Genomic DNA, 12,142 nt, shown 5'->3' on the forward strand with positions numbered 1-12,142 from the left:
GTCGGTACACTCTCGCATCATTGCCGATCAGTCCCTCCAGTTTTTCGCAGATTAAGTCCGCTGCTCTTCCGTTGTCCGTACCGGAAACCTCTAAGATGCGCGCTCCGTCAGCAGTTTTACGGACATTGACGTGGTCTATTCCCACCTCAGCGAGGCTAAAAGACGTCGTTGCCTTGGACAGGAGCGAGGCATAGGTGGCCTCCGAGTCTGGTTTTAACGACAATACTATGGCCGCAGACGATGGGGCCACCAATTTGCGCGGCTTCGGCTTCGGCTTCGGTTTAGCAGCTGGTTTAGCTGCTGCTGCTGCCGTAGACTGCACGGCTTTTTCTTTGCCTTCCTGCCGAGGACTTCCGTCCATTTCTCATTAGAGGCAGTCGGTGGTGGTTGTGTAGCCACTTGGGGGACCCTCTTTGCTCGGGGAGCCGGGGTGGGAATAGTATTTCCCGCAGGAGGAGAAGTCTCTAGGGGTACCTGCTTGGTAGCCCCTTTTTCTTCTTACGCCCTGATTTAGGGGCCGGTGCAGCCCTTGCAGGGGGCATCAGTGTCGACCCTGCCTGTTCCTCTGCCACTTTCCTGGGCTTCGTGGTTCTAGAAGCAGGCTCTGGGGCTGGCAGCGGGGTCCAGGGATCATCCGGCAAATCAGTGACTAGGTCCCTAGGGGAATACGAGACTGCAGCATTTGCCGCATCTGCACTTCTTCGGTCCGACGCTAATGGCGGCCGGGCAATCGGCGCCGGGGGAGTCTGCTCGTTAGGTCGTCAATGCGCGCATTCACCATATTCCCTATCGAGCGATGGAGACTCGCGGACAGTTCCTCTTTGAATTCCGACAAAGCCTGCGTGACGGTTGCCAGCATGCTGTTGCCAGCCTTAGGGGTTTTCAGGCTGAGGTCGCCTGACGGGGCCTCCTTCTTATTCCGCTCGGAGAAGGCCCTTCTTAACGCCTTTACCTCGCTGGTCGCGTGGGCTAACTGCTCCTTCAGCGATTTGTTGGATGCTCGGAGGATATTCAGCTCCTCGTTAGCCTCACGCGAGTCCAGTGTGTTCATCGCCTTTACGATTTGCTGGCAAGCCTCGTTAATTTGTCCGCGGATCGTTCCTTTGATGTTCATACATTTCTTGACGTGTTGCAGCACCCGTTTCGCTGCCTTTCGGGCAACGTCCGCCACATCACCGTCAGCAGATGGGGATAATCGTCCCTCTGGGTCCACGATTTCTACTCCATCCCCATCTGACATTATCTGGTCCTCCGGTCGTTCCTGTTCCACTGTCTCACAAGGTTGCACATGTGTGGCACGCTTGTTGCTTTCTTTTTCAGCAAGCCCTCTGTCTATTCTTTGTAGCAACAGTTTTGCTTTGGCGATACCCACATGTGCCCCGAGGGACTTGGTTTTTGCGACACTTGTTGTTCGAGCTTTGGCCTTGCCCCATTTCCCGCCTCTGCGTGCAGTGTTGATCTTTGGCAGGTTCACATGCCATGTTTCCTCGTCCGAGAAATTGATATTTCGTTTCCGAGCTGTATTTGTCCTAACTTCCCTCTCAACAGTATCATCAGAATCTGTTTCATCAGAGAGCCGATGAAATCGGATTGATTGCACTCTGGACTCCCTCTGGTTGTCGACGACGGGGTCCTCAGACTCCGACCCCTTCCGTACATTAACAGGGCTCCGATCTCTCTCCGTCCCATCTTGACGGCTGCCTCCAGGCATCGACGTAACGTCGATTTCATCCATCTCTGGCTGGCTCAGAGAAGAGCCGTTTGCGCTTTGGCCTTTAGAAAGGCCGTTTTTGTGTTGGCCCTGAGAAGGGCCGTTGTTGTTTTTTAAATTTTTAGAAGCCATTAAATTCCCACGAGTAGGTAAGACTAACGCTCCACAGGGGCAGAGATTACCAGTACCCAAAACTGTGGCCCTATTAACGCTGTGAGGTCGGGCAGTGTCACAGGTGAGGCCACTAACGACTGATGAACACCCCAGCCGCTCTTAAAAAAGAGCACCCCCGCACGGTGAACCGCCATACGGAGGGTTGTGGATTTTTTGTTGAGGTTAACTCCTCTTGACCCGGCCGACCAAGGCAAGGCCCTCGGTCCCACACAAGGCTGCTAGACATGTCAACAACACCTTGTGACTGGGATAACGAGTGTTGGAACGGTGGCCGAGGCCTGTCCACCCGGTTTCTGTTGAAAGCAGGTGAACCGTTCCCCCCTACTCCTGGAACGTCCCTAACTCTTCGCCTGCCCGGTATGGGTAGCCCTGTCCGGTATAGCCTCAGAGATCACGGGGACGCGACAGAAGTGTTTCCCTCCCCCCCGGGATGTACCCGGGTGTCGGGTTATTGGCAACAACGGTAAGCAATCCCACGTAGGAGATTAATTACCGTTGCCCCCAGGGCGCACCAGCCATAAGCCATTCCCTTAACTGTGGATCCGCGAGGATCAACAGCTATTGGAATGTCCCAGACCCTCGTGGAGGTTACCCGACCTAGCGCCCCAACCTAACTCAAAACCTAACCTAACTCAAAACCTAACCTAACTCAAAACCTAACCTAACTCAAAACCTAACCTAACTCAAAACCTAACCTAACTCAAAACCTAACCTAACTCAAAACCTAACCTAACTCAAAACCTAACCTAACTCAAAACCTAACCTAACTCAAAACCTAACCTAACTCCGAACCGTGCCTAACCCCTATAAAATTGAGATCACTTCGTTGTTTCTGGAAAAATCTTAATAGCGTGTTCTATCTTGCTTTCAGCGCCATCTTGTGGCCATATGATGAAACACTATCCAAATATTATAAAAGTGTCTTAATAAAATATAGCTTTTGGCGTTTTATTATGATCAAAATTTTTATTTTTTTTTATTTTTTTATTTATGCTGGACACTTCACGGTTCATATGATGAAAAATGCTGTTAAAGCGTTGTCAATTTAACATTACTTGTCAGGTCGAATTTTTAAAAGATATTTAGTTAATATTATACTGGTCGGTTTCTCTACTCACCACAAGATGGGGTTAGCTGTACAGGTTCTAGTCGCGCAGCAGCGGCAATGTGTCAAACCATGTTCAATTCACAAGGGATGAATTTAGGTTTATTATTTTAATGTAAGACGAAGCTAATGTGGTAACGCTTTCGATAACTCAGCTTGTGTGAACTAAAAGTCATAATTTCATCACAATTCAAGTTTACTCTCACTAGTCTCTCTTCAAAATAATTGAACAAAATTCATGTGATCTTTGGCAATTATCATAGCATGAATTTTTTCACTTGTTAGTTGGCTTTTTTTTTTCCTATTTATTCCTACAACACAATAAATATATAAGCAATATTTATGTTGAATACGTACAAACATTTGTACATGACTAGTTCTATTCCCAGTAGATGGCATCAGTAGTCCTGTTATCGTGTGTTTCTCTAGATGCATGCTGTTACTATTGTTAATATTGTTAGGTATTCGACATCCGAAAAGTGCCCGAAATTAATTAGTAACGCCGTGTCGTGCGTAGGCGATGGTCGCGCGACCGTCGCCGTCGCGTCTCATCGCATCGTCTACTTCCATATCGATAAGGTTTGATTTCGTATGCGTCGCATCGCCGTCGCGCGACCATCGCGCGACCGTTGCCCACGCAAGCCACGGTGAAAGAAAGCGGAGTGAAATTAAACCTGTTATCGAGTCCTGGGAGTTCTTATTGAGATGAGATATATGTGAAGGTGAAAATAAACTAAACCGATCTCTTTAACAAGTTCAAGCAAGATCGGATGAACTTGTTAGAGAGATCGGTTTAACAAGATCGGACGACTTTATTTCGCCAAATCTACTCTTGTTTGTTCTCATTTGTTCTTAAAATAAATTAAAAAAACACGTAAAAAAATATTTTTACCAATGACAAACAACACACATGAAAACATGATTTTTGCCATTTCCAGGCTGTGAAACAGCGCCATCTAGTTTCATCCATGAATTATTGTCCATTTCAGTTGTATTCTTTTTTGTATGACTATGTCAGTCCCGGTATATATTGTCCTTGGTATGTATGTAATAAAAATTTAATGTTAACAAGTTTGATTTACCCAGGGCCAACTAGATGTCGCTAGTAGTCCTGGATTTACAGGTAAACTTAGCAAATAATTAAACTTTCCCGAAGCATTAAAAAAATATAAAACATTGTGCAACATGTGTTATCAGAGGTTCAGAATTTTAATGTAATATAGTAAATAACCTAACCTACCTACCTATTAAATAGGTAATTGTAATGTGAAATCAGGAAAATTGTTAGTTAATCCACCTGTCACAGGATGGCGCTAGTAACCTCGTTTCCCGTGGAAACAACAAGTATCTATATTTATCCTCCCTATAGACTAAGAATTCAAACACCTTAATTTCTTCAATACTATCTCTCGAAAGTGTAAGTTAAGTCAGTTTATCAGAATATAATAGGGCAGAAAAGTTTATGTACCTATAGTGTAAATACTAGTGCTCGACGCTGCACTAGTATTCGACAGGTACTTTATGTCAAAGTCATACAAGTTACATTTGAACAACGATTTTTTTTTTCAGTACAGGTGGTGTTTTTTTACGCACTAGTGCGACTAGTGGTTCATTATATGTCAGGTCGAAACTTCGGAGGGCCATCTGTACTGAAAAATGTCGTACGGTACACGTGCGAAAAGGAAAATCGTAACTCGGTCATGTTTTAATTTATCGCCACTCGTTTCTAATTTCCTTTCTTTCGCACTTATCATATATATATCATATATCATATATTACTTATATAAAAACGAAAAACCAGAAAGGGTTAAAAAACGAGGGAAGAAACGAGATGGCGCCTTACAAATTTTAAGAACTTTTGGACCACGTTTCTCGGATACAGCGCAAGTATCGTAATAGAAAACTATTTAAATCTATTGTCTAAATATAGGAATAGAAAATGAGAATAAAAACTGCCGCTTACGCTGCGTATTTATTTTACAATTAGCTAACGAAAATTTCATAAAATTTACCATTTCAAAACTTCGGCTATGTTCGAGATCCAATCGGCACTTACCCGGTCTTTTGGTTTCGCGAGTAGTTTCGGTTGATGAAAGTTTATTATGTTTTGTGAGTTTGTTATGTTGGTACACCTGCAGTAGTATCGGTGTTTATTTTGTTCGAAGTGACAGGAAATAAAACGTACTGTAGGCCTAGCACATGATGGCCGCGGGAGTATGTCGCCGCGAGATAGATGACACGTCTTTGTCTAATTGTATTAATGACATAAGGACAGGTAGTCTATCTCGCGGCGACATACTCCCGCGGCCATCATGTGCTAGGCCTGCTGGTCTATTTTGTTCTGTCGTGTAGTTACTGTCAAGTCAAGTGTCAAATCAACTGTGGAAAAAACATGGCAAAAGCTGAAAAATTTATGTGACGAATTTTGGTTAGGCAATGCCTAAAATTGTAAGTAAATAAATAACTTATAATTTGTAGGTTTGTTTTATATAAGGTTTATTTAGTAGGCATTAGTTTTTTTTGCCTTTTATGTTTTAGTAGGCCTAGCACATGATGGCCGCGGGAGTATGTCGCCGCGAGATAGATGCCACGTCTTCTTCTAACTGTATTAATGACATAAGGACGGGTAGTCTATCTCGCGGCGACATACTCCCGCGGCCATCATGTGCTAGGCCTATAGGTCTTTAAAACTTTAAAACTTTTCGACTCTTGGTGGGACCAGTGCCAAAATGTGGGAAGCCTCCCTCCACAAGGGTGGTTCGGCCGGAGGCAAAAAAGAAAGATCAACGTAGTATTTAAAATAAGTTAGGCCGGGGTTTTCTTGCGACCCTTAAGAGCGAAAATGAGGGGGGACTCGGGGGGCGTATCCCCTCCCGCATAATAAGAAACATCAACGTAGTATTTAAAATAGATTAGGGTTTTCTTCTGCCTCTTAAAAGCTAAAAAAGGCAGCCCACTTTGCGGGCTAGCGTCGATACGATTACAAAACAAAAATTGGTAACAAAACTAACAGGGGGGACGGGGGGCGAAGCAACCACAAGGGGGACAGGGCAAGGCAAGCATGATAGCTCTGTAGTTTTTATAAATTTTGTTAAATGCAGTAATTGCCATAAAAGGGTTTGAGTCGAGTGCCTATAGCGTGCGAGTATTATGTCGCTTGAAACTGTCACTGTCGTGATTTGACTGCGATAATCACTAAATATTTTTCAGTTTTGCGTTCTCTAAGCATGTCGCGAAGGTCTACAGCTCCCAGAGCCACTAGTTCTATTTTCTATATCAAGGTCAATCTTACACGTGACTGCACATGAACAAAGAACTTACATAGTATAAGGGAAACCGTTTACTTTAATAGAGGATTGTATACTGGACAATTACGGCTTTCACTACTGTCCCGTAACGTAACGTTGAATTTTTTTTCTATATATGAATAAATCTGTCCAGTTTGCGCCTTGCGGTCAGAAATGTCAAAAATACATCACCTAGCACCCAGAGGACAAGCATTGCTTAGTTTGGGGCTAGGTTAGGTTACACGCAACTCATAAAAATACATATTCTGCGATTTTTTAACTGATTTGGGGTAATTTTTCTCAACGGATCGTTTTGAAAAAAGAAACGATCGAACTTGGTCGTGTTTTGTGAAATGTCAGTTCTTCCAGCTAGTTACGGTGTCCAACACAACATAACAACCACGCGCTTCTTTGCTGCGAGTATCATTCATTGAAGCCTAGCATGTGATTATTAACACATTTGATCCCAAACAATGGATCTTACCTAAACATGCCCAAGGTTTTAATACATATTGTTTCTCAAAACTGGTCATTATCATATCGACACAGATCATATTATTATTTTATAGATAGGGCATAATAATCTATGTACCTAGTTAGTTCACGAACATTCACAATTGCAGATTGCACGGACGCTTGTCCTTAATTCTGGACAAAGTAGGAGTTAAATTTATTTTCACATCTCATTGCTGCTACCTATATTAAATATACTTGTAGCTAAATTAATAATTATAAGGTCAATCAAGAAATACTATAAAAGTATAAATAGCTTTATTTACATGTGTTTTTCAAACGAGCAAGCGCAGCGAATCGATTTTTTATCGTTTAGTATATGGGTCCAACTGATCGGTACATTAAATTAATATATGTATACTAGTACAGCCGCTGCGTCGCTAGTTCCACGTGCGTGGTTAACACGTGCGTGCGGCAACAGGGCGGCTCGATAGTGGATATTACGTTCGCAAGTGCCGCCCTAGCGCGCCGTGTACAGAAATGGGAGGTACTAGAGGGGGTCGAGACACTGTCGGATCACCGTTATGTCCGGTTTTGTGTCTCGGCGCCCACAGCGCCCCCCTTCCAAACGGGAGGGACCCGGCTGGAAACAGCCCTCGCTGGGCACTTAAAAAGCTGGACAAGGAGGCCCTTGAGCTGGCGGCCATTGTACAGAGCTGGGTAACGGAGCCTGAAGGAGCGATTGACGTCGAGGCCGAAGCCGAATGGTTCCGCCATTGCATGACCGAGGTCTGCGACGCGGCCATGCCCCGAGCCAAGGCGTTCTCTCCCAGGCGCGCCGTGTATTGGTGGTCTGCTGAACTTGCGCAGTTGCGTGATGTGTGCGTGCATGCCAGACGCCAATACACACGACACCGAAGGCGACCATTGCGAGATGAAGCAATGGAAGCGGCACTGTACGCCGAGTACAAGGACGCAAAAATGGCACTTACAACTGCCATTGGAGAGGCCAAGGACCGCTCGCGGGAGGAGTTCCTCAGAACGCTAAACGACGACCCGTGGGGGAGGCCGTACAAGCTAGTCAGGCAGAAACTTCGGCCCTGGGCTCCCCCACTCACACAGAGTCTGCAGCCACAACTAGTGGATGATGTAGTCGCGACTCTCTTCCCACACCGGCCACCTCAACGCCCACCACCTATGGCGATACCGGGTGCAGCTGAGAGGCAGCGGGAAGAGGAAACCGAGATACCACCGGTGACCGAGGCGGAACTGGGAGCTGCAGTTCTCAGACTCCGCGCAAAAAACACGGTGCCCGGGCTTGACGGAATACCGGGTCGAGCGTGGGTCATGGCGATGGGCGCCTTGGAGCCGAGGCTGCGGTGGTTATACAGCTCATGCCTCGAGCAGGGTCGCTTCCCTAGCAACTGGAAGATTGGTCGGCTGGTGTTGCTCAGGAAGGAGGGTCGTCCTGCTGACTCGCCGTCAGCCTATCGGCCCATTGTGTTGCTTGATGAGGTCGGCAAGCTCTTGGAGCGGATTATCGCCAATCGCCTCATCAAGCACCTAACAACGAAAGGGCCAAACTTGGCTGACTGCCAGTATGGCTTCCGCAGTGGCCGCTCAACAGTCCACGCGATCCTGCAGGTGAAGAGACTGGCGAACGAGGCAGTGTCCCAGGGGGAGGTGGTATTGGCGGTGTCCCTTGACATAGCCAATGCTTTTAATACCCTCCCCTGGGACTGTATAAATGAGGCCCTACTATTCCACCAAGTGCCTCATTACATGAGCCGAATAGTGAAGGCCTACCTGTCTCGAGTCGTGGCCTTCCCTGGGCAACGCGAGTGGGGAAGAAGAGAGATGGTGTGCGGTGTTCCACAGGGGTCGGTGCTGGGGCCCCTCCTGTGGAACATCGGATATGACTGGGTGCTGCGAGGAGCAGTCCTGCGTGGGGTCAACCTGATCTGTTACGCAGACGACACCCTGGTAGCGGCGCGGGGGGCCACCTTTAGGGAAGCCTCTATCCTAGCCACGGCGGCAGTAGCCCACGTCGTTGGAAAAATAAGACGGCTAGGCTTAGAGGTCGCCCTAGAGAAATCGGAGGCTATCTGCTTTCACGGGCCCCGCAGAGCGTTCCGGTGTTCGCGACGGCCAGATTCGTGGCTATCGACCACTCCAGGAGGGCACGTCCTCGTGGGTCCGTCACTGGGCTTCCCCACACCGGGTGTTTGGCGTTGAAGTCACCCGCTATAATGGTCGGTTTCGGATGCAGCCGACCTATTAAGGCACCGACCTCTGTGAGGAGCCCCTCAAAGTCCGCCAGGCTCTTGTTTGGGGAGAAGTAGATGCCGATGACTGCCATGTCCCCACAGACAGCTGCAAGTGCTGCAACGTAGCCGTGGCCTTTTACAACGCGACTAAATGGATTGGAGCCGGCAGCGCTCCGCGTTGTTAAGGCCACGGTGCCATCCAGATCCCCAACCCAGTCATCTCGGGCGGGCACTATGTAGGGCTCTGCCACTACGGCGATGTGAATGGACCACTGTGCCATACTCTGGTAAAGGAGATCCTGGGCCCTAGCACAGTGGTTGAGGTTCGCCTGTAGAAATTCCACGGTCGCCATTTATCCCACGACCATATCAGTTGGATCCTCCTCTGTCACAGCCTGTTCGATAGCTTGTGGTGGGACCAGCTGCGAGGGGACCCGGGGGACTTCGGCAGCTTTTGTCGTCTTCTTATTTTTGTACTTGGGCGCAGTGCACGCCTTGCTACTGATTCGATGCTCTGACGGCTTGCCAGCTGCTGCGCATTCAGCGCAGTGCGCAGGGGCACTGCACTGGGCCGCCTTGTGACCGTCCTTCCCGCACTGGAAGCAGCTTTGGGATCGGTCAGTAGCATTCTGACACTGCGCGCTAACATGCCCGTTCCTGAAGCACCTGTAGCATCGCAGCGGTCTTTTCTCCAGTAGTTTTACCTGGGCGGAGACCCAGCCGACTAGAAGGCGGCCCCCGGACACTACCTTTTGCGCAGCTCCAACAGGGCACTGCACCCATACTGCACCGAGTCCCGAGAAACTCTGCCGTGTTTCCCCGACTTTTATCGAGTCGGGGGTACAGCCTTCGGTGCGCGCTACGGCAGCAACTACCTCCTCCGTGGTGACGGATTCGTCCAGGCCTGTGACGCAGATCTCGGCACTTTTGGAGGGCCTGGATACTCGCACATTTTCCTCGCCAATCTGCTGCTTGATAGCTTCTGCCAGCTTATCAGCTTTATCCCCGCTGGATGCACCAGGAATTTCTAGGATGCAGGCTCCGGTGGCTGCTCGCCGGAAGCGCAGGCCACCCGAGATATCCAGATCCGCCAGCTGGACCTTGTTTTTCGCCTCTGACATCACCTCTTTGTAGGTGACGCCTCTATCCGCCGCTCCCGGTTGCAAGGTCAGTACTACAGCAGCTGACCGCGGGGGTTTGAGCTTTGAGGCTTTCGCTTTTCCCTTGGGCTGCGATGGGGTAGCTCCCTTCTTTTTGCTTCCCTTGCTCGCCACCACGTTCCAGCCCTCTTTCATGGAAGTGGGCGCAGGAGGTAGCTCGCGGGCCGCCGGTGTTTCTTTTTGTGGCTGGATCCCAGCCCCACCCTTGTTCTTTTTAGCCGCCCTGGCGGTTTTCTTCTTACCTCCAGTAGCTGGAGTGGACTGCGGTTTTTTAGTGGCATCAATGATTTTTGGCCCTCTAGAACCGGCAGTCGGTTTCGCCGCGGAAGAAGCTGTCGACGGTGCGGCCTGGTTCTTCTTATCCGCTGCCAGTGCCGGCCGTAGTTGTTTGGCTGGCAACAGCCGACCCTCGGCTTCCAGTCCTGCGAGTCGTGCGCTTACGATCGCACCCACCTGGAGAGACACTGCCCTGATGAATTCCTCGTCGTGAGAGTCTGGTGCGAGATGAGTCGCAGATTGACTCGCACGCGGTGGCTTTGCCACTGGAGGAGGTGTAGAGGGTCGTGTGTTTTGCGTCGTTTCCGGCATTTCCGTGTCCATCATGTGTACCGGTGACAGAGTCTCACGTGGGGGGCTCTCTCTCCGCTTTGTACTTTCCACCTCTTTTCTCAACCGCGCCAGCTCCTCTCTGAGGTCAGCCATTTCGGCTTGCAGGCGAGTATTTGCCGCCTGTAGTTGGCGAGTCTCGTCCGACGTCGTGCGCTCGCTCAGTTGCTCAAAAGCCTCTGCGATGTCCTTTGCTGCATGCTTGAGAGCCTTGACGTAAGTCCCTTTCAGGTTGCCGGACTTCGAGGTCGCCACCTGGGCCGCGACAGACTTGCTGAGGTCTGCCGCAGACCTATTGTGGTCTTCAGCTGCCGAAGACGACTCTGAGAGTCGACGGACGCGCACCCGTAGCTCCCTGGCCACTTTCGCCTGGCTCGCTAGGTCCATCTCCGCCTCAAGTTCTAGGGCCTCACGCTTCGCAGCGTTGAGGGCTCTTTGTGCCGCCGCTAAGCCGACGTATTGCCCTGTCGTCGGCGGGCGCCCTCTCGAACGCTGGGGCTCAGCTTCCGTCGTCGTTGGATTCTGGGAATCTTCTCCTTCCGACGAGACTGAGTGGCGTTCGGAATCCAACCTGTTCGCCCTTTTGGATCTGTTCCGGGCCCACAGCCGGCGTGTGCCAGAGTCTGCGGAGGAGACCGAGTTGGATCTCGATCTCGATCTCGACCTGACCGATACCAAGGTGCAGTCTGATTGGGCGCTCTCATCGGATCTCCTGCGAGCGCGACTGCAAGGCTTTCCGCCATTTTTTCAGCGCCTTCGCCAGTGTCAAGTGTCTTCCGGCTGCGCTTTCCTACCTTTTTACCCAATATTTTGGGTTTATCGCCTTTTTTGTAGTCTTTCGGCGTTGGGGGCGGGTTGCCTCCCCTCAGCCTCAAGATACCTGCATTCTCCTGCTTCTTCATCAATGTTTCGTTTGATCTCTTTTGTGACATAATTAATATTTTTCAACTTCACTCCCTGTGCTCCTCACCCACCACGGAGCCCACACTGGGGATGCACACAATGTGCACCAAGGCTGCCCAGGAAGTATAGATGCGAGAGGTTGGAATTGCTGCGCGACATCGGGAGCTGCAGACGTGTGGCTGGAAGAATCGATCTTATTCCTCCAGTTGTTCCACACGCCCTTGCCCCGTCAGCATGGCAGAATTCCACTGTCCCAGACAGCCCCCTCGCATCTAGCCTGCAACTCACGCCGTCTCATCCCATGATCGTTGCGTGTCCAAATACCCTGCAGTGGCTAGCTGCAGGGCTACCGTTTAGCGAGAAATAAGGGCCGAAGAGGGCGTGTTGCGTTGCGAGAGTAACTGACCCGACTCCGCTCGGCTCAACCCTCCAGGATCCCGTCTTCCCCACGTACGGCTCGCACTGTGCAGGACATA

At 49.6% G+C, this 12,142-nt stretch overlaps 1 protein-coding gene across 1 annotated transcript; it reads right to left on the reverse strand.

The window, feature by feature from the left end:
* Nucleotides 1-9,350: 9,350 nt before the first annotated feature.
* LOC125236086 lies at nt 9,351-11,150 on the reverse strand. Its single transcript, XM_048142780.1, has one exon. It carries the CDS (start codon nt 11,148-11,150, stop codon nt 9,351-9,353), a length of 1,800 nt encoding a protein of 599 aa, XP_047998737.1.
* Between the last annotated feature and the right edge of the window lie 992 nt (nt 11,151-12,142).

This window comes from Leguminivora glycinivorella, chromosome 18 (assembly GCF_023078275.1).
Source record: "Leguminivora glycinivorella isolate SPB_JAAS2020 chromosome 18, LegGlyc_1.1, whole genome shotgun sequence".
Taxonomy (NCBI): domain Eukaryota; kingdom Metazoa; phylum Arthropoda; class Insecta; order Lepidoptera; family Tortricidae; genus Leguminivora; species Leguminivora glycinivorella.